Source organism: Ipomoea triloba, chromosome 1, assembly GCF_003576645.1.
Source record: "Ipomoea triloba cultivar NCNSP0323 chromosome 1, ASM357664v1".
NCBI lineage: Eukaryota > Viridiplantae > Streptophyta > Magnoliopsida > Solanales > Convolvulaceae > Ipomoea > Ipomoea triloba.
Genome location: NC_044916.1, coordinates 32,421,955 through 32,449,745, shown reverse-complemented (window position 1 = coordinate 32,449,745; position 27,791 = coordinate 32,421,955). Strand labels below are relative to the sequence as shown.

At 35.2% G+C, this 27,791-nt stretch overlaps 6 protein-coding genes across 9 annotated transcripts; 1 reads left to right on the top strand and 5 right to left on the bottom strand.

Moving 5' to 3' along the window:
- Window positions 1–103: 103 nt before the first annotated feature.
- On the bottom strand, window positions 104–822 carry LOC116012558 (UDP glycosyltransferase 9-like). Its single transcript, XM_031252125.1, has one exon. It carries the CDS (start codon window positions 791–793, stop codon window positions 104–106), a length of 690 nt encoding a protein of 229 aa, XP_031107985.1. The 5' UTR covers window positions 794–822.
- A 1,632-nt stretch (window positions 823–2,454) lies between these two features.
- On the bottom strand, window positions 2,455–5,202 carry LOC116020047 (UDP glycosyltransferase 9-like). 2 transcript variants are annotated; one of them, XM_031260505.1, is made up of 3 exons: window positions 4,953–5,202; window positions 3,548–4,223; window positions 2,455–3,428 (listed from the first exon to the last, which is right to left on the bottom strand). In XM_031260505.1, exons 2-3 carry the CDS (start codon window positions 4,181–4,183, stop codon window positions 2,712–2,714), a joined length of 1,353 nt encoding a protein of 450 aa, XP_031116365.1. In that variant the 5' UTR covers window positions 4,184–4,223; window positions 4,953–5,202; the 3' UTR covers window positions 2,455–2,711. The 2 variants fall into 2 exon arrangements, with proteins under 2 accessions (XP_031116365.1, XP_031116372.1); XM_031260512.1 differs by having other exon boundaries at window positions 3,548–4,220.
- A 1,561-nt stretch (window positions 5,203–6,763) lies between these two features.
- LOC115998117 lies at window positions 6,764–10,070 on the bottom strand. Of its 3 annotated transcripts, none has more exons than XR_004093842.1 (4): window positions 9,845–10,070; window positions 8,903–9,054; window positions 8,258–8,397; window positions 6,764–6,998 (listed from the first exon to the last, which is right to left on the bottom strand). XR_004093842.1 is itself a non-coding variant. In XM_031237600.1 (3 exons), the coding sequence occupies exons 1-3, from the start codon at window positions 9,102–9,104 to the stop codon at window positions 6,918–6,920; spliced, it is 423 nt and encodes a 140-aa protein (XP_031093460.1). In that variant the 5' UTR covers window positions 9,105–9,391; the 3' UTR covers window positions 6,764–6,917. The 3 variants fall into 3 exon arrangements, 1 of the variants encoding a protein (XP_031093460.1); XR_004093841.1 differs by having other exon boundaries at window positions 8,903–8,978; XM_031237600.1 differs by lacking the exon at window positions 9,845–10,070 and having other exon boundaries at window positions 8,903–9,391.
- Window positions 10,071–12,413: 2,343 nt separating this feature from the next.
- On the bottom strand, window positions 12,414–14,740 carry LOC116020806 (UDP glycosyltransferase 9-like). Its single transcript, XM_031261345.1, has 2 exons — window positions 14,103–14,740; window positions 12,414–13,578 (listed from the first exon to the last, which is right to left on the bottom strand). The coding sequence occupies exons 1-2, from the start codon at window positions 14,724–14,726 to the stop codon at window positions 12,859–12,861; spliced, it is 1,344 nt and encodes a 447-aa protein (XP_031117205.1). The 5' UTR covers window positions 14,727–14,740; the 3' UTR covers window positions 12,414–12,858.
- Window positions 14,741–19,690: 4,950 nt separating this feature from the next.
- Window positions 19,691–22,974, top strand: LOC116015063 (BTB/POZ and TAZ domain-containing protein 3). Its single transcript, XM_031255066.1, has 6 exons — window positions 19,691–19,813; window positions 20,724–21,116; window positions 21,327–21,457; window positions 21,670–21,979; window positions 22,114–22,427; window positions 22,530–22,974. The coding sequence occupies exons 2-6, from the start codon at window positions 20,772–20,774 to the stop codon at window positions 22,657–22,659; spliced, it is 1,230 nt and encodes a 409-aa protein (XP_031110926.1). The 5' UTR covers window positions 19,691–19,813; window positions 20,724–20,771; the 3' UTR covers window positions 22,660–22,974.
- A 239-nt stretch (window positions 22,975–23,213) lies between these two features.
- On the bottom strand, window positions 23,214–27,179 carry LOC116031209 (formin-like protein 1). Its single transcript, XM_031273488.1, has 4 exons — window positions 25,341–27,179; window positions 25,059–25,255; window positions 24,430–24,674; window positions 23,214–24,305 (listed from the first exon to the last, which is right to left on the bottom strand). The coding sequence occupies exons 1-4, from the start codon at window positions 26,903–26,905 to the stop codon at window positions 23,475–23,477; spliced, it is 2,838 nt and encodes a 945-aa protein (XP_031129348.1). The 5' UTR covers window positions 26,906–27,179; the 3' UTR covers window positions 23,214–23,474.
- Between the last annotated feature and the right edge of the window lie 612 nt (window positions 27,180–27,791).

Below are 27,791 nucleotides of genomic sequence, written 5' to 3'. Positions count from 1 at the left end.
ACTCCTCTGTGGATCAGTCGCCAACGACAATTGCGCAGCTCTGCGATCTTTAGGAGTCGTCTCGCCGGTGCCGGAAGCTGTGGCGGCATAGCTTCCTCACCGACTAGCTCTGATACCATGTTGGATTTGTTAGCAGTATAGCAATGGAAAATGAAAAGTAGAAACTGTTGTATTGATGAGTAGGGAAGATTACAGAGTGAAGAAAAATGAAGAAGAAGACGGTATATATGACCAACAGAGGAGACGGACTGATATATGCTATGAAATAACTTTGGTGCCATTTTCTCCTTTTCTTCATTATGCATGATATCCTCCAACAAGAAGCAGTGAGTTCTTGGACCACATGGCCACGGAGCATATGGTAATAGATAGCACAAAGCGAAGCAGGTTGAGTAAACAAAGAAGCCACGCGCAATCCACCCGCTCGGCCTACCTCCAAAAGCCACGGCATCATCGCATCATGCACCAGAACTTTGGTGGCGGCGCCGCCGGAAGCCTTTTTTTGGTTCTGAATAATCGCCGCCACCCCCTCGAAAACCGCACCTGGGAAACGACTATTTTCTTCTAAGTTGCGCGGTGAGGTGGCGATGTCGGTGCCATCGGAAATGCACTCCACGGTGTGGAAGGGCTGGGAAAGGGTGGATTGCGGCATGGATTTGGCTACACCATGTGTGAGGACTAAGGTCACTCTCACGCCTCTAGCAGATAGAGAAGAACAAAACTGAAGCATAGGGTTTATGTGACCTTGAAATGGGTATGGAACAGCTATAACATCTGGCATCTCCATATCCATATGTTTTCTGATCTAACTTCTGATCTATTCGCGGCTAGAAAGCCACCATTATATACACTCACCTATAGTGCCAAATTAAATTAAATTTTTGCTTATTTTGAAGATAGGAAACAGATCTATGGCTTCTGACAATATATATAGTAGATCTATACTAGATAGGCACCTCAGTAAATGGAGATTGTATATATATATAGTGGCAAGATAACAAAGAGATTAGGAATGTAATATGTTATTTTAGTAAGAATTGGGTCATAGTCCACCTCGGGCAAGAGATTGAGTGGATTCAATTGAGGGCATTAATGGTTATGAGATTTGGGATATATTTTTTTTCCTTAGAGGGACACTTTCGTTTTTGTATATTATTATGAATATAATATGTTATTTTAGGAATTGGTAGATTTGATTGACCAAAGATTCATGTCATTTAGTAGGGAGATTATTTTACTAATTAATATGATCGAGAGCCTCCTGCATACATACCTTAGAAAAGGGTGAGGATAGAGTTTTAATTTTTCTCCCTATTTCCAACTCGTGGTTGGGCAATTGTCCAAAGGTCATAAAACACATAATAGGCTTCTATAATTTTTATTAATTTTAAATTGATGGTAAGCTTTAAGTTCTAAAAGAAATAATACAATTTTTATTGCTTTAATTTTCATTAAATTTTAGTTGGGATAAATAAATTTTCAAATTAAGGCAAAGAGTATGTAATTTTAGAAACTATGCTAATGGAGTGCTTAAATTAAAGAGAGGTTACTTTTTTTTAAAAAAAAAATGTTACCTTTTATTATTTAGTCTTTTATATATATATATATATATATATATATATATATATATATATATATATATTAAAACAGAGGTGCTAGCTTTCCCGCTCATTTTAGTCCAAAATTTTTGAAATCGGTCAACATATTATTATATAATAATTTCTTATCAGAAATTTTAGCCTTTCTTATAATTCCTTATTTATGGATAAAATTGACAAAATATTCAAAATATGATTTCAGTCCTTATTATTATACACGAAAATTAATGTAATACTTTCGCTTTTGTATATTATTATGAATATAATATGTTATTTTAGGAATTGATTAGTGCCTAATTAATCCGAGATTTGATTGACCAAAGATTCATGTCATCATTTAGTAGGGGGCCGGGATTATTTTCCTAATATGATTAAGAGCCTCCTGTATACATACCTTAAAAAAGGGTGAAGATAGAGTTTTAATTTTTGGGTGAGTACAAGGCAATAAAGGATATTAAACTATTATTATATTCTTTGTCCTTAGCATTTTATGCTTACTAGCTCGTTAATTCCAACTAGTGGTTGGACAATTGTCCAAACGTCATAAAACAAATAATAGGCTTCTATAATTTTTATTAATTTTAAATTGATGGTAAGCTTTAAAATTCAAAAAGGAAATAATACAATTTTTTTATTGCTTTAATTTTTATTCAATTTTAGTTGGGATAAATAAATTTCAAATTTAGGCAAAGATATGTAATTTTAAAAACTATGCTAATGGAGTGCTTAAATTAAAGAGAGGTTACTTTAAAAAATGTTACCTTTTATTAGTCTTTTATATTATATAATTGTTCTAGAAGGTTAGAAAATACAGAAACATTTAAAATTGCTGTGTTTATTCAAAATTTCAAACCTCTCAATCTCAAATCTTAAAGATATTATATATGCAAACTAAATACTTATAACACGTTTGAAAATACATAGGCATTATATATTTGAATGAGCTGAATTTACTTCAACCCTAAATCTTAAAGAAACGAAGCGACCAAGCAGGTAGCTAGGTAAGCTAGAAAAATACAAAAGGATATAAAATTGGTAAATTTATTTCTAAATTCTAAACCTCTCAACCCCAAATCTTAAAAAGATGAAGTGTGCATGCATGTTACGTTGTAACTAATTAAAATGGGATTTGACAAAAGTCATTTGTGAGACAAAATCATTGATGTTCACATAAGAACTTCCACCATCGCTTGTTGCCTCTTTTGCTAATCCTTTCCATTTAATGGCATTTCTTTGGAACTCCTGGACTTTCTCTCCCTCCATCACTTGCTTTATACAACTCTCAACTTCTTGTCTTGTAACAATTCCCTTCTCATTCGCCTTAACTCGAACCCCAACCTTCCAAACATCTTCAACCAGTTTGGCATTTGTTGGTTGATCTACAAAATGGGGCATGCAGATCATTGGCACACCCAAACATAATGCTTCCAGTGTTGAATTCCATCCACAATGTGTCATAAAGCACGCAATTGCCTTGTGTGACAAAACTTCAACTTGAGGGCACCATTTCACAATAACACCTTTACCTTTTTCTGATGTCTTGGACTTAAAATCTTTAGGGAGTTTAACTTGTTGAGATTCTCTGACAACCCATATGAAGTATTTGTTGGATTGAGCCAGCCCCCATGCTATTTCCTTCATTTGCTCTTCTGTAAAAACCCCTGAGCTTCCAAAAGACAGGTAAACCACAGACTTGGATTCTCTTATATCTAGCCATTGTACGTAGCTTTCACCGTCTAACTCAAACAAATCAATTCTATCCTTGTGCAAAATCGGAACCAAGGGTCCCACAGTCTTCACTGACCATCTATCCGCCATCCACTTCACCACCTAAAACATATATAAGATGTAACATTATATTTAATTTCCAACAAGGTAATCCAAGACATGAAACCTAAGAAAATTCATTAGTTAAAAAAAGAAAAGAAAATCGAAGCAAAGGGAACTACCTGGTCTTCCAGGGAATCAAATGTGTTTATGAGAAAGCAGTCAGCTTTGGGCAGGTTTGAGGCTTGACAGAAACTAAGCTCTGCAAATTGTTTTGCAGTATCTGCGAATTGGGAAAAGGAAGGCAGATCTCTCAACTCCATTTCCGGCAACGAAGGTAAACGCAGCATAGAATGAGTGAGTTGTTCGACCACGTGGCCATGGAGCATATGGTAATAGATAGCACAAAGCGAAGCAGGTTGAGTAAACAAAGAAGCCACGCGCAATCCACCCGCTCGCCCTACCTCCACAAGCCACGGCATCATCGCATCGTGCACCAGAACTTTGGCGGCAGAGCCGCCGGAAACCTTTTTTTGGTTCTGAATTATGGCCGACACCCCCTCGGAAACCGCGGTTGGCAAACGAGTAAGTTCTTCAAAGTTGCGCGGAAAGCTGCCGACGTCGGTGCCATCGGAAACGCACTCCACGGTGTGGAAGGGCTGGGAAAGGGTGGATTGCTGCATGGATTTGGCTACACCATGTGTGAGGACTAAGGTCACTCTCACGCCTCTAGCAGATAAAGAAGAACAAAACTGAAGCATAGGGTTTAAGTGACCTTGATATGGAAATGGAACTGCTATAACATCTGGCATCTCCATATTCGATTATATGTTTTCTTAACTTCTGATCTTTTCGCTGCTAGAAAGCCACAATTATATACAGTCGCAGTGTCAAATTAAATTGGAGATAAGAAACTAACAGATATATGGCTTCTGACAATATAATATATATATATATAGTAGCTCTATACTAGCTAGCCACGCCAGTCAAAGGAGATTGTATTAGTGGATGGCAACATAACAAACAGATAGCAGGGTGACTTGAATCACACCAATAGCAATAACCTACTTTTTATTTAACATTATCAATTATCAAAACAGTCTCAGTCAAATACTGGCCGGTTTCAATAAAAATTAAATGAAATTCAATCAATTAATTAGCATGTTAGCAATTGGTCATAAAGTTGAATATTTTCACATTTAAGAATTCATTTTTGATTTTTTTTTATTTAAAATTATAGATTTATAGATATTCATAATAATCTCTCTCTATTATATATATAACTCACAAACATATAGTCAATAAAAGTCCAACTATTTTTCTCGCCTAATGAAAACTACACAGTTTTACAAGATATTTTTAATTATAATATATGTTATTAATTATGTATGTTTCTGAATTAGATTTCTTAGACAAACAACGTATTTACCAACATGTCTTTTCCTATTTCAAGAAAACATTTATTGATAAAGAGTAATGATCTATTGTTATGCTCAAGGTACCTCTTCAATTCTCCAATATGATCTTTACATTAATATAAAGATATACATTGATTGACGTGTAATATAATTAATTAGTATCATTAACCAATGTTTTTACTTAGGCGTCCCTTTTTTCCCTTTCTCCTCCATTGCCGCTGCCTTCCTTCCTTTCCACTCGATCGACTTCTCTATCAGCGCCTCCTCCTCCTCCACCATCGGCCGCTACTTTGTATCCGCACCTCTTGCCGCAAAAACGGCAACTCCAGATCTAACCGAGAAGCCCCTCATCATTGTCAAAGCTAACTTTTCAAAAAAAAAAAAACAAAAAAAAAAAGAAGGAAAAGATAAACAAACTATAGTGGGTTGGTTTTGATAAATGTGATTGTGGCAGTGGCTTGCGGATTCATGCAATAAAGCTAAAGAGGACATATTTAGTGCACCATCACATCGCACTACTGTCTCCCTCTAGCATGTGTCACTGCAAGAAAAATGAGCATAGTTAAAAACCGTTGTTTTTAAGGTAAAATTTCTGGTGTTGAAGCCGGTGTTGTAGAAAGTCATGCACATAGACAACGATTTTTAACCGTTGTTGAAGCCGGTGTTATTAAAAGTCACGCACATAGACAACGGTTGTCTATGGAGTGTTGTTGAAACCGGTGTTGTTGTAAGTCCCACGCAAAACAACGGTTTTTAACCATTGTCTTTTCTAGAAAAGACAACGATTAAAAATCGTTGTCTATTGAGTGTTGTTGAAACCGGTGTTGTTGTAAGTCTCGCGCAAAGACAACAATTATTAACCGTTGTCTTTTCTATAAAAGACAACGGTTAAAAAACCATTGTCTATTGAGTGTTGTTAAAACCGGTGTTGTTAAAACCGGTGTTGTTAAAAACCGTTATATATTGTGTGTTGTTAAAACAAGCATAAACAACAGTTTTTAACCGTTGCTTTATATATCAAAGACAACAGTTAAAAACCATTGTCTATCACTCAGTATACAACGGTTTTTAACCATTGTCTTATATATCAAAGACAACAGTTAAAAATCATTGTCGTCACATTCATAGACAACGGTTTTAAACCGTTGTTTTTAACTTGTTTTGATTTTAAGCATACTATAATAAAAATATTTTATCCAAGCACCATAAATATCAAAGCATCCATTCATTAGTACAATCATCTTCTACAAGTATGTAAAATATTTCAAAATACACAAGAATTTATCATCTACTTCAAAATACAATAAACAATTCCAATCACCAAGTCTAAATGTTCACAAAGTTCTAATAAAATGCATACCTACTCTATATAACTGGATACACAATCTGCCCATTCGGAATGCACTAGATCAATATTCCTTTTGTTGTAAACAGCTCGTTGGGACTACATATCAAAAATATATGAATAGTAAATATATAAGTACTCAACATAATCACAACATTATTAATTTTATATAATTAATTGAAATAATATAAGAAAAAATGATGATAAAAATCTTACCTGTGCTTGAAGCCTTCAACAGATTCTTTGAAGTGTTTTCATAAAGTGTTCTTCCAGGTCATAAAATTAATAAGGTGTTCTTCCAGGTCATAAAAAAAAATAGTGTTTTATAGTTTTAAGGAATAAGGTGTGCTTCCAGGTCATACATGCTGTTAATTGACTCAATTCTTTGATTATTAGCAATTACACAATTACATTTTCATATAATGCATCAAATTCTAGAGTTCTTTGTTTTTCAATAAACCCACTTATCTAAAAGCCCTGTTGATCAAAAACTCACAAAATACAGTGATTATCATTAATGAATTGACAAACTTTATGATCTCGTACAATCATATTAACTTCCAATTCAGCCTTTCTATTAACATATAGCAGTTAAGTTCATATGCTATAGTTAGAGTGCATAAAACAACTTTAACTTTGGCAAAAATGCATTCAATATATTGTAATTTGACACAAAAACATAAAACTTTGTCTCAAGAGTGAACTCAAATGAAATTATCTACATCATACTTTCATAGTCAATAAAAAATCAAACCGGAACTAGATGTAGATGCTTATACTTGACCGGCTTTAGAAGACATGATAGCAATTGACCTCCTCCACCTCCTGTGTATCCAAGTCCAGTGGTATGAAGACTCCATGGTTATGGTTCTATATGATCATAAAACACAAAACCAAAAATAAAAGAATCCATAAATAGTTTTTCCAAATAGATAATAAGACCAATGTACTATTTTTACTTTGAGGTGAATAAAAGCATTCTATTCAACACAAACTACAAAGTAAAAATATGGACAGAAGGTAAAAGAAAAAAAAATATAAAACACACAAGTAAGAACAAACAACAACATATGACCATGTCTGCTTATAATTGCTTTTAGGTGTAGTGTCTTTGTGCCCAGGGACGGACCCAGGATTACACGATGGGGGGGCCGATCAGCTGATGTCGTGGCATACACTGCTCTATAAAATACTCATTTAATATATACTAACATAAATCATTACTCTTTTCTTTAAAAAAAATAATAAATCATTACATTACAAATCTACTAAAATTTAGAACGTCTCTCTTGCATATCACGGAAATCATCTATAATTGAATCTATACTAAATTGTTTTGCAATTTGTTTTTCAATGTACACTAACAAACAATCATTAAGAAATTGATCACCCATCTTGTTACGGAGTGTAGTCTTGACTATTTTCATGGCAGAAAATGATCGTTCTGTAGTAGCTGTAGATACGGGAAGCGTGAGGATGAGAGTTACTATTCTGAAGACAAGAGGAAAGATGTCCAACTTTCTAGTTTTCACCAACCATTGACAGAGATCAGAAATGCTTTCTAGTGCTTTAAAATCATGAAGTTGTTTCACATGTTCAAAATGTTCAAGTTGCATTCTTAATTGTAAAATCTCATAATCTGCAAAGTCTTGTGGGTAAAACTTCTCTACCAACTTGCAAATGTCATCAATTCTGAATGCTAAACGCATTTCTTTTGGATCAAGGGATGAACTAAGAATAATTAATTCCATTGCTTTATCATCAAACCTATTGTTCAACTCTTGCAATTGAGAATCAATCACCGCATTAAAAATATCAACTTTGTAATGATGTCCAATTGTTAATTCATCTTGTTGATGTCTAGCCCTTCCTCTTCTTGCAATATATTGAGCATCAAAATCTGGTACAGTTATATTGACATTCTCACAAAAAGACTTCACACTTGAAACTAGTTCATCCCATCCATTATCTCTTAATTTTTGAATAAGCAATTTAGTAGATGTCACAAGATGCATTGCATTCAATATATCTTGAGTTTGGAGTTGCAAAGCTTGGCAGAGCATATTAGAAATCTCTAGAACTTTTTTCATGAGGTGCATAATGAATACAAATTCAAAAGAAGTCATTACCTCATAAGCTGCATCGGCATCTCCACGGTGAGTAGGTGTAGTTCCATCTTCAATAATGTTTAGTAAAACTTCACATGTTGCACTAAACATTCTCATCAAACTTGATATGGATTTCAAATGAGAACTCCAACGAGTATCACCTGGCCGTTGTAAAGAACCAATTTGGTTAAGACCCTTCCCACTTTCAAGCTCATCAATACTAAGCAAATGAGCAATATTTGAGGCATGAACAGCTTCCAAGTCAATTAAACATTAAAATAATTAAATATATAATGCTACTATAATTACAAAAAAATATTTTATTTTTTAAACTATTTACAATTTCGTGTTTTTCTTTTTAAACTAACCAAGTTCAATATGTCTTAAATCTGAATACAATTCCATGTATTATGTATATGCTTTCAACTTCCTTAGTTCCTTCTCTCTTTTTTTTTTCAACATATTTATTAATTTATGCAATTATGCAATTACGATTTCAAAATTCAAACAAGTGTTCTCAAAATTCAACAACTATTTACAATACTAATTCTATAATACTACCCCTAATAAATTTATAAATTCATTCTTCTACAATTCTACAAAATATATAAGAATACAAATTTACAAAGTAATTATTCAGAGCTACAAGAAAATAAAAAAAATTACCAGATTTATTGTTGAAGAAGAACAGAAAATTGATGATTTGAAGATGATGAAACTCAGGAGTCCAAAAAGAGTGACTCTGTAAATGAAACCAGGAGTGAGCTTGCTTAATTTCTTTAGTGTTCAAATCTTCAATTACTCTTCTGAGTGGAGCACTGGAGCCGGTGGAGGAAAGTAGACAACAAGTGATTTCAACTTTCAACATTTGCAAATAAAATAAAATAATAATAATAATAAAACAAAAGCTAGTGGGTTTCAACTTTCAAAAAAAACAAAAGTACTCCATACTTCCTGCAACTCTTTGGCTTTTTCTAAACTAATGACAAATTTTTTTTATGGACTTAAGAGTTAAGAAGGGCGGAGGGGGGGCAGGGAAATATGTTGGGGGGGGCCAAGTGGCCAACTGGCCAAGAATATATATAATATATATATACAGTATAATAGTAAAAAAAAAAAATTTGGGGGGGGCCAAGGCCCCCCTAACTAACAACATGGGTCCGTCCCTGTTTGTTGTGCTGTGCCTTAGAATTGTGCATATGATTATATGAGGCCTTGGTTTGCAGCCTCATATATGTCAAAACATATGAACCGGCAGAATGAATGAAACAAACTACTCATTGAACCTATGAAATGGCAGATTGGGTTTCCATTCCATGTATTATCTCTTCTACTGCTTGCTCCTACAACACTCTTCATAACTCACTGGGCATAATTTCAAGTTTGAAAAAAAAAAAAAACAACAGAAAAGAGAATAATTTGTAAATATGGGAAAGCATACGATTATTTAGACAGTAATATCTGGTTGTATTGAAATCTGAAATTCAAAATTTGAAAAATAATATTATTTAGGCAGTAGTATCTGGTTGAACACTCAAACGCAAAATAAATGTAAATAAGAATGAAAATTTTTGAAAAGTATCAAAATCTGGTGAATTGAAACCGTACCTGGAAACTCGTCGCCGATGTTGCTCGTAGCCGCAGCTCGCCGCTGACGCTTCTCGTAGCCGCTGATTATTGTCGCTGCTCAGATTAAGGGAGGGAGATGCGGCAGGGGAATGAAAATGCCGCTGCTCACGCTGCCTTCGTCGACAAGAGAGAGGAGTCTGACCGCCGTCACCTTCAATCGGTGTTCAAGTCGCCGAAGAAGAGAAGAGGAAGAGGGGAAGGACATGTCTGAACGGGAATTTAAATTTAGGTTTTAGATATTTAGGATTTCAATTTTAAAAGCTTATTATTATTATTATTATTATTATTATTATTATTATTATTAGCTCGACGAGCCACGAGCCTATAATATTTAAGCTCGAATTCAGCTCAATTACGTAACAAGATGATTCGAGCTCAACTTGAATTTCAAGTTGACTGAATTCAATTCGAGTTTTGACCAAGTGGCTTGCAAGCTGCTCACCGCGGCTTGGCTCATTTACACCCCTAAGGGAGTAAAGTAATAAGTCTTCTTTTGTATAAATCGAAACACAAACAAGAAAACTAGGAAAGTTAAGAATATTAGAAAAGTTAAGAATATTACAAAAAAGGAATTTAGGGATTATGGTTTAAGATTTGAGTAATAGAACTAACCTTTAGCTTAGCAGAGATGGCGACGATGACAATCTGTTAACCGCTAACACAATCTGTTAACCTCTAATTGCCAAACAAGATCATAACAATATTGAGCATAATAGGAAAATAATAATATTGTTAATTGGGGCTTGAGGCCGAATAGGATACTTACAAAGTCCAAAAGTACCGCCCCAAAAAAATGCGATCCAAATAATAAATAAATAATTGAAAGACTAATGAATGAATATAATAAAATAGCCTAACTATATTACCACTAAGATTTGAACCCAAGCATGCCAACAAGAGTGAGGAGGCCAAACCACCAGACTGAAATCTTCTGTCTTCGTGACTTGAGGTGTGTCTTGAAGACTAGACCCTCTCTTTGTAAAGATTATGTGATGAAGCGACTTGGTGGTCTAGTTCGCGCGTGCTACGTGAGAGGTTATGGGTTTGATTATCCTCGGTAGCGTCCACCTTATATGTTTTGCACTAAGGTTTCTAACAGCTTACCCACAAATTTAAGAATAAATGCATTAAGTAGTACTTAGGTAACCAATTGATGTAGTGGCTTGGTAAGCCAAGCTATATGTGGTTTAAAGAAAGTCTTAGGTTCAATTCTTGTTAATAACAACTTTCATTAATTTTATTCCAAAAAAATACACAAACAACGTCTTTTATAAAAACAAAATGCACATAGACAACGGTTTTAAACAATTGTAGTGTTGTGTATTCAAGTGCACTTAAAGACAACACACCAACGAAAACGGTTAAATAAAATCGTTGTCTAAATAAAATAAAATAAAAAAGGGTGCACAAAGATAACGGTTTTAATAAACCGTTGTCTATTCAATTGTTCTTAATGACAACACAAACCACAACGATTAAATAAAACCGTTGTCTTTAATTTTAAAAAAAACGCACAGAGACAACGGTTTTAAAAAATTATTGTCTTTGTAGTGTTGTGTATTCAAGTGCACTTAAAAGACAACATATCAACGACAACGGTTAAATAAAACCGTTGTCTATATAATAAATAAATAAAAAAAAAAAACGGGTGCACAAAGGTAATGATTTTAATAAATCGTTGCCTTTGAAGTGTTGTCTATTCAAGTGTGCTTAAAGACAACACATAAATGACAATGGTAAATAAAACCGTTGTCTTTTTTAAAAAAAATAAACGCACAAAGACAACGGTTTTAAAAAATCGTTGTGTTCGTAGTGATGTGTATTCAAGTGTACTTAAAGACAACACACCAACGACAACGGTTACATAAAACCGTTATCTAAATAAAAAAACAGAATGCACATAGACAACGGTTTTAAAAAACTGTTGTCTTTGAAGTGTTGTATATTAAAATGCACTTAAAGACAACACACAAACGACAACGGTTAAATAAAACCGTTGTCTAAATAAAAAATCAGGTGCACAAAGACAACGGTTTTAATAAACCATTGTCTTTGAAGTGTTGTCTATTCAAGTGTGCTTAAAGAAAACACACAAACGACAACGGTTAAATAAAACCGTTGTCTTTAAAAAAAAATAAACGCCCAAAGACAACGGTTTTTGAAAAACTGTTGTCTTTGTAGTGTTGTGTATTCAAGTGCACTTAAAGACAACACACTAACGACAACGGTGGCATAAAACTGTTGTCTTTTATTTAAAAAAAATGCACATAGACAACGATTTTTAAAAATCGTTGTCTTTGCGGTGTTGTCTTTTGACAAAATGCACAAAGACAACACATTAAAGACAACGGTTCGGTAAAAACCGTTGTCGTTGATAAAAGTGTTGCGCCAAAGACAACGATTTTGTCCAAAACTGTTGTCTTTTACACAAAAAACAACACTTTTGTCAACAATTGTTGTCTTTTTAATGTTGTCTATGCGCATTTTTCTTGTAGTGTGTGTTTTGTTATAATTTCCCTAGCTCTGCAATTTTATTTGTGTGTTTTCCTTTCGTTTTCTTTGACGAATTGTTCCTCTAGTTCTTTTGACAAATTCTTTTTATATAGTGCGAAGTGTAGAAAGATGGTCATGACGGATCTGAAAAAGCGTGAACACATGCTGCTTGACACAAGGTCTTTGACGTACAATTATTAACATTTAATCCTTTATTAGTTACTCCCTAATTAAAAAAGAAAAATATTTTATCATCTAAACTGACAGACATCATTTTAAGTTAATAATAAATTTACATATTACACGTCAAAATGTAATTAATAAGGAGCTGACTAGCTTAGTTAAGGGTATTTAGTATATATACGGTTCTTTAAGATATATTCATATTATTGTAGTATATATCCATTTATACTTTCTTTAACATATTTGAAGAGCACCAAAAAAAAAATTAAAAAAAAAAAAAAAAAAAAGATATCCATATCATATTACAACTTTTGCCTTTATTTGCCATAAGCCATTTGAAAGATGAAATCTTTGATATTCACATCGGAACTTCCACCTTCACTTGTTGCTTCTTCTGCCAATCCTTTCCATTTTATTACATTTCTTTGAAACTCATTAGCTTTCTCTCCCTCCATCACTTGCTTTATACAAATTTGGATTTCTTGTCTTGTAATGATTCCCTTCTCATTCACCTTAACTCGAATACCTACCTTCCAAACATCCTCAATCAGCTTGGCATTAGTTGATTGATCTGCAATATTGGGCATAGCAACTATCGGCACACCCAAACACAATGCTTCCAGTGTGGAATTCCATCCACAATGAGTCATAAAGCACGCAACTGCTTCGTGTGATAAAATTTCAATTTGAGGACACCATTTTACAATGATACCCTTCTCAGTTGTTTTGAAGTTACAATGTTTAGGGAGTTTAACCAATTCAGATTCTCTAACCACCCATATGAAGTATTTGTTTGATTGAGCCAATCCCCATGCTATTTCCTCCATTTGCTCTTCTGACATCACCACAACACTTCCAAATGATACGTAAACCACAGACTTGGGTTCTCTAATGTCTAGCCATTTCAAGTAGCTTTCACTATCCAACTCAAATAGGTCAATTCTATCATGTTTTCCGCCCTTCAATGTCTTGTCTATTGTTGGGACCAAAGGTCCTATGGTCTTCACCGCCCATTTTTCCGCCATCCACTTCACTACCTAAAACATACTTAGTATATAATATCATTAAGATGGCTTAATTATTTTGCTGCACTTGATCAGTCTTTTTTTTTTTAGCGTATGGGTTAATTTTTTAGATTTTGGAATGTAACACCTTTTAGTATGTAGAGTATGTAGACTTGACTTGTATGTATTACAATTGTTATGTCATGGGCTAGAGTATAATTTAAATTGTGTACTATTGTCTAAATGACATTCAAATTATGTGCGCATACCGTTCACATGTATTCGCAGTTAACATATTATGTACATGAAGTTAATAAATACTTATTACAACTACTACAATTATCATATTATGTACATGAAGATAATAATTATATATGTACATCCAGTTAATATATTATGTATGTTTAGTTATTTATAGATGCATAATTTGTTAACTGAGAAATATAATTAAAATATTTTAAAATACGGTCCACATGATATAATTTGCCCTTGGAGTATCATTATCTCATCCAAATCAAATGTATCCACACAAAAAAAAAAAATCCAAGGAAAATTACCTGCTCTTCTAGGGAGTCAAATGTGTTGATCAGAAAGCAGTCGGCTTTGGGCATGTTGAAGGCCTGATTGATAGTAAAATCTGTAACTTCTTCAGCAATATCTCCGAAGTATGAGAAGGAAGGCAGATCCGCGAACTCCATAATCGCCGGCAACGAAGGCAAACGCAGCGTAGAATCAGAAGCAGTGTGTTGTTTGACGGTGCCACAGAGCATGTGGTGATAGATGGCACAAACCGCAGCGGGTTGGGTAAAAAAAGAAGCGACGCGCAACCCAGCCGCTCTGCCCACCTCTAAAAGCCACGACATGATTGAATCATGAACCAGAACTTTGGCCTTCTGATGCTTCTGAATAATGGCGGCGACTCCCTCGGAAACCGCGGCTTGCAGACGAGTGCGGTATTCTTGGAAGGTGCGCGGCGGCTCGCCCGCGTCGGTGCCATCGGAAATGAGCTCCACCCTGCAGTGGGAAAGGGGGAATTGCATGGACTTTGCTACGCCATGTGTGAGGAGCAAGGTGACTTTAAGGCCTCTGGCGGATAAAGAAGAACAGAACTGAAGCATAGGGTTTAAGTGACCTTGAAATGGAAATGGAACAGCTATAACATCTGGCGTCTCCATGTCCATATGTTTTCTTAACTTCTTTTCATTCGCTGCAAATATAAATAGTATAGCTAGGGTTTGACTTTTTGATTACAAATTATACGATTAAATTAATTACTATAAGATCATTTGTGTTTACATGGCCTAAGTAATTAATAATGCTGCTGTAACTTTCAAGTCACCGATCTGATTTAATTTTATTCATTTGTGTGGTTAATTAAGAATTGTAACTAATTTGTTTTTTGCATGGATGGTGAAACTCCTATAATCCTATTGGCTATTGACAAAGAGTCCCTCTGATAAGCTATGACGCATTCATTACATTTCAATATCTTAAAATATAAGTTTTGAAATTTTCTACAATGTTGAAAAGACAGTATTCACTTTATAAATTAAAAGAGATTATGACATTTTTTATAAATAAAATGGTATATAGTTATTTACAAAAATGTCTTATATGTTCTATGAGCAATAAATATTATATCATTTTAGCATCGTAGACTTTCTCATAAATATTATACTTGAACTGCAATATTTATAAATGGCCAATCAATTCATAAATCTTTATATTTTTTTGCAAAATTTTTATTTGACCTAAAATTAAAAAGTAAAGGGGAGAACATTAGAACCCTACAAATCAAGACTAATCTTATTCGTGCCAATAGGTTCTTAAAGAGTAACCAAGCACTCTTTCATAAATTTAAAGTAGTTGTATTACCAAGCTTTAGGCTCAAGTCCAAAACATGCATCTAGTTAAGTTGGAAGAAACATGAATATCTCATATACATACTCTAAGTTCAAAACAATAATTACCTTGAATTACATATAACAACATACTGAGATTTTAATATAAGAAAAAGTATAGGTCCAACATATAAACAATGAACACGTACAATTCAAGATGATCAACCATGCATCAATTGCACTTATTGGTTGTTAGAAATTAATTATAATAAAATATTTAATCTAATTTGATGTGGTTGGATTAATTAATTTAATGGCGGCTCTTTGATATGATGATGTAAGCTAGAGAAAATAAAGTAACACACAATATATATTACTGAACCTTTATATTTGGTAAAGAAAAAACTTTATTCGGTATAATGTATTTTAGAACTTATAATAACTTATTTTAAATTACAAATAAATTATATGTTCTATTTGATAAAAATATTAAAATAATAATTTATTTTAAAACGTTACATTAAATAGCGTTTCAAAATAAGTTAGTAGCTACTAGCTTTTAACCTTTCAATTTTAAAGTGCTAAATATTTAAGCTATTATGCCAAACATAGCATCAATCTAACTACTTTTTAAATCAAGAAATTTATAATCTTTATATAACAAGTATTTCCTAATTGACATTTAACTATTAATATTTTTAGAAGCAATAATAAAATCAAAGAAATTAAAAGACAAAAATTAAAAGAGATGAAGTAAAAAAAAAAAAAAAAAGATTTTGTTTAGGAGGTCTGGGCCGGGAGAGAATATATTGCAACTATTTATTTATTTATTTAGGCTTGAAATTGATTTGAGGATGAAAATCGCTTTTTCTGCTTTGAGCTTAATAAGTGGAAAAAGTGAATCATTCCAAGTGGAATAAAGATGATAAATTACCATTAAAGCCCTATTTATAACAACCAACTAACAAAATTTTTAACAAAGGATTAAACTGTGTAAAACCATCAAATAAAGTTGATGACTAAATTAAGCACAAAAAATCATTTAAGACTAAATTGAGTAAAATCACTATAATCGATGACTATATTGGGTATTAACTCTACTTTATATTGTGACAAAGATTAGCTCCTCTTCAAGATTTGAAACAGATGGGTACATTATATTTAGGAATAATGGTCAAATAGGCCATCACACTACACATAATAATGTAATTATGTTATTGAACTTAAAAAACTTACAATTGAGCCCCTAAACTAATCAATTTCATGCAATTTCTCCATGGAGACGAAGAGTTTCTTCGTCTTCTGCCAAACTAATCAATTGTATGAAATTGGTTAGTTTGGGAACTTAATTGTAGGGTTTTTAGGGTCAGTGACCTAATTGCATTATCATGTGCAGTTCGATTGCCTATTTGACCCTTATTTCTTATATTTATTATGAAAAAGTGTCAAATAGACCACTGAACTTATCGCTTTTGTGCAATTGGGTCATTTAACTTAAAAAGTGTGCAATTCAACCATCAAACAAGTAAAATATGTGCAATTAGAACATTTTTTGATTTTTTTTAATTTAATTTGAGTTAAAAATATTTCAGTATTGATTCTCAACTAGTATGATAGAAGAAAATGCAATCCTTAATACATACATGTTAGTAATATAATAGGATTTTACCGAAAAAATTTAAAAAAAAATGTTCTAATTGCACAAATTTTACTTGTTTAATGGTTCAATTGCACACTTTTTACATTCAGTGACCCAATTGCACAAAAGCAAGAAGTTCAATGATTTATTTGACATTTTTTCCTATTAATTAACATGAGCATTTTTATTTTATTTTTTTGGGAAAAAAATAACTAGTGGTGACGCTGAGCTTTGGGCCGGGTGGCTGACGGCCTTGAACTTGCTTGGAAATATGGAGCCCGTAAAGTGATTATTGAAGTGGATTATAAAGCCACTGCTAAAAACTTAATTGAAAGGGGCAGGACTTGCATAATGGATAACAACCTAGTGTATAAATGCTTCTAATGAAGAGGGATTGGGAGATTAGGCAATGTTTATTATATTAAAAATAGTACTCCGATCCGTAATAGTTATGCATCATCCATCTATTATAGGTGTGAGTGTGCACAAATTTCGTGTTTAAAATGTGCACATATATTTTCTTAATTTTGCTTCAGTCTGTGTGTGCATGTTTAACACTCACGTGAAAAATACACACACATCTTCATATGTGAATACGGTCAACTACTAGGTTGTTTGAGAAATACCTCATAGGACTCGAGTAGGACATGTTTGCAATGTGCATTAGTAGTACGTACAATGTGTGCACAAAGGTAGTTCAACCGTTGCATTCAACTTCTTTTTGTAACTTTATACCATGTGCACCGCATAATGTATATGGGAACAAACTTCATGTACACAGGTTAGTAATGGGAACAAACCTTATGTGCAAGTAAAATGTATTAAAAGTGCAACAAATAATATACATTAAACATCAATATTACGTGCACCTAACGTTATCATTAGTTGCACCAAACGTTGTTATTAAGTGCATCAATGTGAAAGACGTTATCATTAGATGACCAATGTTAAAATTGTAAATTGCTTGCATTATTAAGTAAAAATGGTTGCACTTTTTAGTGGTTTTACTTGCACACTTACTCCAGTTACTTACACTTTTAAAACATGTTACTTGCACCAAAGTTCAAATTATTTACGAAAATGTCACCATTTTTTTTTTTTAAAATTACATCTAATACATTAAATCTGAATATGTGGACAATTACGATTGATTCTTAGTTCTTTCTTAAAACATTCGTCCTCATCTTCACAATTTTATAACCCTATATTCACAATTACAGAGCTCTATGTTCACAATTACAAAGTTCTATATTCACAATTACATAACTCTATATTCAATAGTATAACACACTTTTTGAATCTATATAACAAAATTATAAATATAGAATTCAAAAATTGTTAATATTGAGTAATGTAATTTTGTATAATGAGATCTAAAATTATGAATATATAATTCTAAAATTATAAATATAAAATTTTAAAATTGTGAATATAGATCCGAACCCACATTGGATGGAACCGAATCGGTAGCATAAGTTGCCCCCTTACATATATATAATTGGTCAGCCTTTCGGTGACCGTCCATGCAGGCATAGCCCATAGTTGGTTTGGTTTCATGCCGCCGCCCCAATTGTACTCAACGTCTTACTCACCACGTGGCAATTTCTGATTGCTTGAACGCCCGTGTTCCACGACCCGGTCGTTATCATTTCAATCTGAATATCACCACCACATCCACACGCAGACAACTGACAACTAGCCCTGTCACCGCTTTTCTTTTTTTTCTAGTTTTTTATTGGTTATTGTATTAATTTTTATTAACTCGTAATATAATTAAATAATTTACAAATAATCAATAAACATTGTAAAAAAAATACTAGTATTTTTTAAAACGTAATGATAATAACTCAACGGGGAAAAATAACTATTTTACCATATTACATTTGGAAGAGCCTTTCTCAAATCTCAAGATTCATTCCATCTTAACATATTAAAATATTATTAGGAACATTTTTTAAAAAAATCTTGAAACCATTATTAACCGTCCTTAATTATCATCAAATGCTGATTGATATTTATCTGCTCACCAGTATTTGGAATTTTTTTTAAATACTTATAATTTTCAATGTAAAAATTATTTTTCTTTAATTAGTGGAGATAAATGATACAGAGTAATTTTAATACTTACATCAAACGATTAAAATTTTAATACTTAATCAAACGATTTATCATTACTAAATGAAATTTTAAATGCAATCTAAACTTTTGATTTATATTTATTAACTAGTATATATTTATTTTAGTATAATTATGATGAATTTTCATATAATATCATATATAATCATGTATAGTATATTTGATTATATTACGCTTGATTCTCAAAATAATTATACCTACATATTTAATATTAGTCAAAAGACTTTGTGGTTTAGTGGCATCTGATTTAGACAACCTTCAATAGGTTGAGAAATATTGTAAAAACATCTCAAATTATTATTAGTGCATATCAATCTTTTATTTACAACCTTCGAATATGAAATCTTGTGCGAGGATAATATTTAGTCATCAAATGTAATTAAATTTTCTTTTAAAAAATGAGAGGTGGAGAAAAATTTTTAAAAAATAAAAATTTGAGAATAATTGTACCTTAAAAAATAAGTAAATTGTTACATCAAAACAAATAAATATAGTACGAGACAGATTCATAAACAGATCCCCACCCCGCCCCACCTCAGAATCCTCGTGTCGTGCTCCTTCTCTGCACAATCCGTCAATCCACTTCGTTCGCTTTTTGCCGTCTCCCAAAAAAACATAACTATACAATCTGTGTAGGCAAGTTTTAATTCCAGTAAGTATCGATTTTATGCATTTTTCTTCACTATCTGATAATGTTCTGTTGAATGATTCGATGTTAATTATGGACTGGTTTGTGAATAAGATGGAATTCACTTTACCTTGATTGCTGATATGGGCTGCGGGCTTGGAAAATTCAATCTTGGCTTCATTAGTTTATGTTTTTATTTTACAAGATTCATACTGCCCGCAGTTTTAGTATCACAAATTCACAACTCACAGTTCTCGATTAAAAAGGAAGAATTTTGTGTATTTATTACTTTATTGGGTAATTTTGGAGTGTAGTAATTCTTGATTACTATCTAATGTTTAAGTTTCAGATGATGGGGTTTTACCGATGAGTGATCGGCGAAGATATGCGTCGCTGTAGTGTGTAACCTGTGATGTGTTTTGCTTAACGTAGGATTTGCGTATGTTGTCTGTGATACTAAATATGGCCCCTTTTTTTGTGTTTTGCATTGTGAAAATATTTTGAGTGTCATGACTCATGGTCTTTATTATGGTCATCTACATAACCCCATTACTTTAATTTAATAATTAATTTTTAGTGTAGTGGTCAAAGGTCTATCCAGTTTGGTTGGATTTCAGGTTTCTAAAAGCATGGAAGGAGCATTTAACATCAAAGTTGCATTCTTGATTATCCCAATTAGTTTACTAATTACTAGGACTTGCTTGACTTGAATTTAATTATTAAATGGCTTGTTGATACTATATATATTTTTTGTCTTCTTTCCTGTTGTTCATTAGCATTTCTTAAGGAATAATGTGTCGCTTTTACTCAGAGTGTTGGAAGTATAAATCATGTGCATATTCTATGTACATATATTATGGGGTTATGCATTTTAATGATGTATTTGCAGCTCTTACAACTTCTGTTTTGTTTTTTTTTTTTTTGGATTTATTAGGTTCTTGTGAAATTTCTTTCTTGATACTACATTTCAACTTAGTATCTAATGGCTTCATCAGACACTGATAGTTCATGTCCATCCTCGGCCATTGAATCCTTTGATGGGACTTTCAACATAAGCATAGAGGGAACTGATTCAGAAGGCACTTTACTTTTTCTCGAGGCGGAGCCCAAGTCTCCTGTTTCTTGTAGGCGTCAAGTTCCAAAACCTCCTACACCACCTCCTAAAGTATGCTTAAGAGACAGTGCTCATAGAGGGCTTGCTGATTCTTGTTGCATCCTGAAGAAAGCAAAAGATATTTGGGACGAACTCTTCGTGGAAGGATATGGAGCAGATGTACATATCACGACAGAGGATGGATCGATTATTCCAGCTCATTATGGTCTTCTGGTCAGTAGGGAATTTGAAATTCTCCATATCTTCCATCACTATTAACTAAATTTATACATCTTTATCATCGTGGCTTTCCTTGCGTGTACTACTAATTAAATCCATGATGAGTGTTCGCACACTCTTTTTGCCAATTGGCTTAGCTAATAGATTTTGTTTTTTTTAAACAGTCCTGACTTTTGGCATTTCTTCTTTATCATTTGTTCACAGCGTGTTGCTTCACCAGTATTAGGGAATTTCCTGCAGCAATCTAAGGTGAATAATGGCATCAGATATATAAAGATCCCGAGCATGCCTTATGATGCTGTCTTCATCTTCATTCGCTTCCTTTATTCCTCCAGGTATGCTAGAACTGTTGATTTCGTAACAGCCATTTTTAGCTATTTCATCAGTTGTGCGCGTAAAAATGCTAATTAATACATTTGTTATAATAAAATGCAATGAAACCAATGAGGGGAACTTTTGAGTTATAAAGTATTGTGTTCATAATTTAGTTGTTTTAAGTATTGTGAATGAGGAGATTGAGATTAAATTGCTCTGTATTGGATTGCAGTTATGATGAAGGGGAGATGAAGAAGTTTGCTCTCCATTTGTTAGTTTTATCGCATTCCTACTCAGTACCTTCACTTAAAAGGGTGGTGTGTGAACACATTTTAGAGCAGGGTTTACTCGACTCGGAAAACGTGATAGACGTGCTTCAGTTAGCAAGGAAGTGCGATGCATCACGACTTTCGTTTGTGTGTACTCAGATGATTGTGAGGGACTTCAAAACCATATCATCAACCGAGGGATGGAAAATAATGAGGCGTTCAAATCCAGCACTCGAGCAAGAGCTTTTAGAATATGTTGTGGAAGCAGATACTGTAAGATAGATAGTTCTTGGCCTTGTCTGACATAGCTAATCTTTGGTGGTTTCAACTACTGAAACTTTTTTTAGTGAGATAATCATATATTGCCAGGAGATGGGCGCCTTAAATTCAATTACCCTGTGTTTCAGAGGAAACAAGAGCAGCAGAGGAAAATTGAAGAGAAAAAGGTTTATTTGCAACTCTACGAGGCCATGGAAGCTCTGATTCATATTTGCAAGGATGGGTGTCGGACAATTGGACCTCGAGATAAAGTGCTGAAAGGAGGCCCTGTTGCTTGTAATTTTCCAGCATGCAAGGGACTTGAAAGTTTGGTCCGCCATTTCTCGGGATGTAGAACCAGAGTTCCTGGTGGATGTGTGCAGTGTAAGCGAATGTGGCAGCTTCTTGAACTTCATTCCCGGATGTGCAATGAATCCGATGTTTGCAGCGTTCCTCTTTGTAGGTGAGCGTAATCAAATTTTCATTGCGCTTTCTTATTTTCGGGGGAGAGACGTGTATTGGGGGGATTATGATTGTTTCTGTGAATTTTTGGTGTCCACTGTAGGCATTTCAAGGTGAAAGTGGTGCAGCATAGCAAGAAAGAGGAAGTTAAATGGAGAGTGTTAGTAAGCAAAGTGCAGGCAGCAAAGATTGCACTTGGCCCTTTCTCATCTCGGCGGTCAGCTTTTTTATGACCTCAAATAGTATACATTTATGCATAGGATGCTTCAATCAATAATATATGGTCTATATTCTGCAGACCATATTGTAAGGTTATAATGTATAATCTATCAATAGAAGAAATAATGTCTTGTAAAATATGGGTGAATGTTCTCAGGATAGCTTACTTTTCATAGTTAATTGTGAAGCAATTAGCCGTTTTGGTCTCTAATTGCCTGTTTTTGTAAATACAGTTTTCAATTATGTTGGGATAACTCCTAGTCAAGTTATTCAGAGATTTGATTTGATAACTATGGAGTACAAGTTTCAAGTTTGACTATTCTTTGGAATGACATATTGGTTTTCTTGGATTGAACCGATAAGTTATGAGCAACTTAATTTGATTTATCTCCTTAAGATCTTTTGTTGGCTAAAATCATAAGATATGCTTCACCCAAAACGCACTTTCAAATAATCCACCTGGCTTTTCCATTAACCAAAGTTTTCAGTTGTTGTATAATGTTGTGTAATAATTGTTTTTATATGAGAGAATTTATGCATGTAGTTATACCACAAGTCCACAAGAGACTGCCAATCTTCAAGGAGATACTGGATTATAACTGCTGTTTCTGAAATATTTACAAGTTATAACTCACAGGCCATAGAGATCAAATACCACAATACTGTTTGATAGGAGTAACATGTTTACCTTCTACTTATGTTACATACTATGATTCCAAGAACATGTAAAAACCAAAAGGCCAAATTGAATCCAGGCATCAAAAGGAAAATCCCCATTGCCCTGTTCTATACAGAGGGAAAAGCCGCCCCTAACAAGAAAGTCACCTAACTACACAGTCGAGGAGGAGCTTTCATCGTCAGACGAGGATGTATCATGCTGTTTCTCGAGGTATCCTGGGAAAACCAGCGGGAGCGCTGCATTAACTGGCATTGGGAATTGGCGGCCTGAGCTGACTATGGTTCGTTCGTTTATCTTGCCAACATCTTTGCATACCTGATCAAGGGTGGAAAGGAAGTCCCTAACAACCAAGAAAATGCGGAAGGGATGAGCTTCTTCTTTAGCCAAGTCGCCATGGAAGTATTCTGTCAACTCCTTCACCATGGAGAGAGCTGTGTCTTCTTGGGATTGAATACTCATGATTTCTACTTTAGCCTTCTTTAGGAAGGCATTCATCGACTCGGAAAAATTCCTGTTGTTCTCCTTGAGTGCCACTTCTTCGTTCAACCTCGCTACTTCAGCAATCTTGGCAACTCCATCGGCTAATTTTGCAACTTCATTATTGAGAACCTCTGAGTCCAAGCTAGCAGCTTTCTTGACATTGGTAAGCTCCCCGCTTAGTCCAGAAACAACTTGAAGGCCAACCTTTCTGAATTCAACCTCCTCTTGGAGGGCAGGTTTCTGAATCATTCCCCCGTCTAATTTTACCTCGAAACCAGAGAGACGAGAGCCTTCTGCTCTTATGATCTCTTGCACAACGAAATGTAGAAGTGTGGTTTTCCCATCAGTACCCTTGACATCTACAAGCTTTAGAAGCGTGTCAAGTTTGAATGCACGGGCATCTCCACGAATGGTTCCTACATTCATGCGGTTCCCAGTTTTGAGAACAGCTTCAAGAAGTTTCAGAAACATTCTGCTTTTCCTCAACTCTTCACACGCAGCCTGTAATAATGAATAAATTAGAAACACTAATAAGAAAGAACACAATTGTTTTTAGGGGGCATCAGTTTTCTTAAATCTAGTCCAAAGACCAAAAGCCTATGTCCCTCATGAGAATACAACATACCTCAAGCGTTTCAAATGATCTCTTAAGGTACTCAACCTCCGAATCAAAGTTGGCTATATAGAGCATAGCATCCACCCTTCTGAAGGCAAAAGGTATATCAAGCACTGCCCTGAGAAATTTTTCAGCAGGGCATAGTTTAAATGGCGATTCGTCTTTGAATTCCTTCAGCTGACGTTCCTCTTCTTTAGTAGGAGCCATCTTTAATAAACTCTCAAGTAGCTCCGTTCCCAAACTGTCAGCAGTTCCTGTTTACAATTGCAAAACCAAAAGACAATAAATATATTTCTCGCGTAAATGAGCCCCATATCTTAAATAATACAGTGCCACAATCTAGAACACACCATAAGAGAAGCAGTAAGAGGAAAAGCTAAAGAAAGTTTTCCCATAGGCAAACTCTTTGAACAATGACAAGCTAGAAGGATCGTTTATGTGACATCTAAAGGCATTTAAGAATTAGTCAATACCACTATCCACGAATTAGCCTCTAGGAGTTCCTAAGAAGCTAGAGAATATAATGAATAACTTTACACTTATCATTGCCGGAAGATATCAAGCAAGAATCAGAACTATAAATATAAAAGGCGAAGACTTGAAAGCCTGAAACATTTTCGCAAAGGCAGCAGCTTTACCTTCAACAAGTGCTTCACAAACTTCCTCTACTGTAACATTAAGTGCCCTCAGTAATATCGCAATGTTCTGAGACTTCTTTGGATCAAGCACTCTGTTTTCCTGATTCAACAATGGCATCAATGGCCGTTTTACACCATCTTTTGTGTCAGAGTTTGAATTTACCATAAATAATGTTTCAATCATTTCCTCATTTAACCTGCAAACAAAACAGCATTCTTCAAAATCCATAAAAGATCAAGTGCCAGAATTTAATTCTCAACAAGATTAAGCTATTTTCTTACTGGAAAGAGCTAGATTTCAGCTGGTCCCAAACCATTACTCTATCAGAGCTGGCTCTGACTTTATCCCAATGCAAAGGCTTGAGCTTAGGCTTCATAGTTTCTTCATTTCTCTTCTCCACTGCCTCAGAACTATGCGTAACCTCTGCCACATTCTGGCTCACCACTGGCCTGGATGGTGGTACGAGCACAGGTGGGCCCACATCCTCCGTCACCGGAGGTTCCCAAAACCTAGCCGGAGGAGGAGGTGGAGGCGGAGGCGGCGCTTTGAGTGAACCATACCTCCCAGAATCAGGTAGTTGACTCACAGGGGATTCCGAAATCTGCGCCGAGAAATCCGAAGGTCGGTACGGGGAATTATGAGTATCGCCGGAGGAAGGAGAAGCCACAGATACTGTCCTTATCTCCCGGTGTAATGGAGGCGGAGGTTGAATGAACCGAGGTGGGGCCGGGAAGTTTACTAAGGAATCGGGTGATTTAGACCTCAAGCTTCTAGGGCTTAAATTCAACTCAATAGAAGGACTGGCCGACAAAGAAGCCGTGGGAGAATTTGAATTTGAAAACGGAAAGTTACTCTGAACTTGAACCGGCGCATCGGCGGCTCGCCGGGAGTTGGAGGAAGTAAGATTAGGGCTATTTCTCCCTCCCGTGGATCCTTTAGGAGAAAAGAATTCTTCCTCGTCATCTTCTTCAGTGGACCCCACGTCAGCTGACTCAGCAACCGCGCTTCTACGGTTCCGTCGGAAGTGCGGCCGTGGCAGCGGCGGGAGAGGGCGGAGCTCCGGCGAGCCGAGACGTTGGTAGTTCACCGGAGCGGCGTTGGTGGGAGCTGTTTGAGAAGAGTCTTCGTTCACTTCTCGAGAGCTCACTAGTGTGCCGAGGTAAAGAAACTCAGAGCTAGTGGAGGAGGCGGTGGCTTGGTAGCGAGGCGGCAACAACGGCGGAGGCGGAGGCGGTGACTTCTTCTTGGCGGCGCTGATATCCGCGTCGGAGGGAGTCGCATTGGGCGGCACAAGGCGGAGGCTGTCCGTTCTTTGCTGCCGGCCGGTTTTCTCGTGGTCACGGTGGTGGAGGAGAAAAGCCGCCAGTAAAGTAAGAAGCGCAGCAAAAACCAGAGAAACGGCGACTATAACCGCGATGAGTTTCCGGGAAATAGGTCTGCTAGAGTTCCCAGATGAAGACTGCGGGAGAATGAGAGAAGAAATGTTGGCCGGAAACGTAGGAAGCCCCGTTGAAGCCGGCAGAGACGGCGGCGGCGGAGGGGAGGAGTAATACGGGAAAAACGGGTTCTGAGACGACGGCGTAGAACTCGGAGGCGACTGCGCCGAAAACGGATACTTCGGTTGAAGCTGCGGGTGAGGCTGCGGCAGCGGAGCCGCCGTGGGAGGCTGAGAGATACTAGTAGGAGTGGGGTCCGGCGGCGGCGTCGGAGTGAGAGGAGTACTAAGTGGGTAGAGAGGCTGGTGGAGGAACCGGCGGTGAGTGGTGGCGCCGGCGACAGTAGTGAGGGAGTACACTACCATTAAAATACTCATAAATACCACCGACATTACTACTACAGAACCCATAGTGATTCTTGAGGAAAAAAAACGTGGTTTGAAGTTTGAAGTTTGAAGTGAAGTAGCAATCAATGAGCAAAAATATGCTCTTTATTAAAAGTTTCAGAAACTATAGAGAGAGAGATGAAGGTAGCTACATTCATTAATGGCAACTCAAGTTCACCATTGAAGGGTAGGTGGAGCTTTAGACTCCGGTGGCCATGGAGAAAAGGAAAGCACAGAGAGGAGGGAGGAAGAGAGGGAGCTGAGGTATTCATTCAAGAAAAAACAAAATAAACACCCCACCATAAAAATTTTAAAAATAAATAAAAGCTTTTACTAATTCCCTTTCACAGCCACCATTAAAAGAAATGAAGAAAAAGCAGGTCATCAAAAGGGGGGTGGGGGGTAAAAGAAATTGTGAAAAGAGTAGTACTGTGGGTGTAGCATAGCATAGAGTAACAGTAGCGTGATGATTGAAGGGTAGAATATGTGTAGAAAAGAGAGTGATATTGATATGGTGCATTTAAAATCTTCTGACATGCAAAACAGACATTGACCATTCGCTATGAGATTTGGATCGATTGGGATTAGGTCCAGGCAGTGAAGGAAAATATTTTATATATTTTTATTTTTTGCTCTAATTTTTATGACCCCGCACACAAAATTTTAATATAGACATTTATATTAAAAATCATATGACAGAAGTAATTTATTAAGTATATATATATATATATAAATATAAATGTACAATCCAAAAAACTTTTAGTTAAGATGGAGCACATGTTTCAATTTGGTATCAAGAGCCAACCCATGCCAAAGGGTTTGTTAACAAAGTTCAAAATATCCCAACTTTATTTGTGAAATCAGAAAAATAATAATATGTTAAAGTGGTATTGTTTTCCATTTTATTAAG

What these genes read in the sequence shown, in the direction of transcription:
- LOC116031209 (XM_031273488.1), bottom strand. Translation starts at nt 26,905, where the DNA reads ATGGGTTCTGTAGTAGTAATGTCGGTGGTATTTATGAGTATTTTAATG. An exon ending in CTGAAATCTAGCTCTTTCCA is followed by an intron (nt 25,256 to 25,340) that starts GTAAGAAAATAG and finishes TTTTGTTTGCAG; the next exon opens with GTTAAATGAGGAAATGATTG. An exon ending in TTGTGAAGCACTTGTTGAAG is followed by an intron (nt 24,675 to 25,058) that starts GTAAAGCTGCTG and finishes AATTGTAAACAG; the next exon opens with GAACTGCTGACAGTTTGGGA.
- LOC116020806 (XM_031261345.1), bottom strand. Translation starts at nt 14,726, where the DNA reads ATGGACATGGAGACGCCAGATGTTATAGCTGTTCCATTTCCATTTCAA. An exon ending in TTGACTCCCTAGAAGAGCAG is followed by an intron (nt 13,579 to 14,102) that starts GTAATTTTCCTT and finishes AGTATGTTTTAG; the next exon opens with GTAGTGAAGTGGATGGCGGA.
- LOC115998117 (XM_031237600.1), bottom strand. Translation starts at nt 9,104, where the DNA reads ATGTTGAAAGTTGAAATCACTTGTTGTCTACTTTCCTCCACCGGCTCC. An exon ending in CTTCTTCAACAATAAATCTG is followed by an intron (nt 8,398 to 8,902) that starts GTAATTTTTTTT and finishes TACAACGGCCAG; the next exon opens with GTGATACTCGTTGGAGTTCT. An exon ending in ATGCCGATGCAGCTTATGAG is followed by an intron (nt 6,999 to 8,257) that starts GTAATGACTTCT and finishes ATGATCATATAG; the next exon opens with AACCATAACCATGGAGTCTT.
- LOC116012558 (XM_031252125.1), bottom strand. Translation starts at nt 793, where the DNA reads ATGGATATGGAGATGCCAGATGTTATAGCTGTTCCATACCCATTTCAA.
- LOC116015063 (XM_031255066.1), top strand. Translation starts at nt 20,772, where the DNA reads ATGGCTTCATCAGACACTGATAGTTCATGTCCATCCTCGGCCATTGAA. An exon ending in CAGCTCATTATGGTCTTCTG is followed by an intron (nt 21,117 to 21,326) that starts GTCAGTAGGGAA and finishes ATTTGTTCACAG; the next exon opens with CGTGTTGCTTCACCAGTATT. An exon ending in ATGTTGTGGAAGCAGATACT is followed by an intron (nt 21,980 to 22,113) that starts GTAAGATAGATA and finishes CCTGTGTTTCAG; the next exon opens with AGGAAACAAGAGCAGCAGAG.
- LOC116020047 (XM_031260505.1), bottom strand. Translation starts at nt 4,183, where the DNA reads ATGGAGATGCCAGATGTTATAGCAGTTCCATTTCCATATCAAGGTCAC. An exon ending in TTGATTCCCTGGAAGACCAG is followed by an intron (nt 3,429 to 3,547) that starts GTAGTTCCCTTT and finishes TATATGTTTTAG; the next exon opens with GTGGTGAAGTGGATGGCGGA.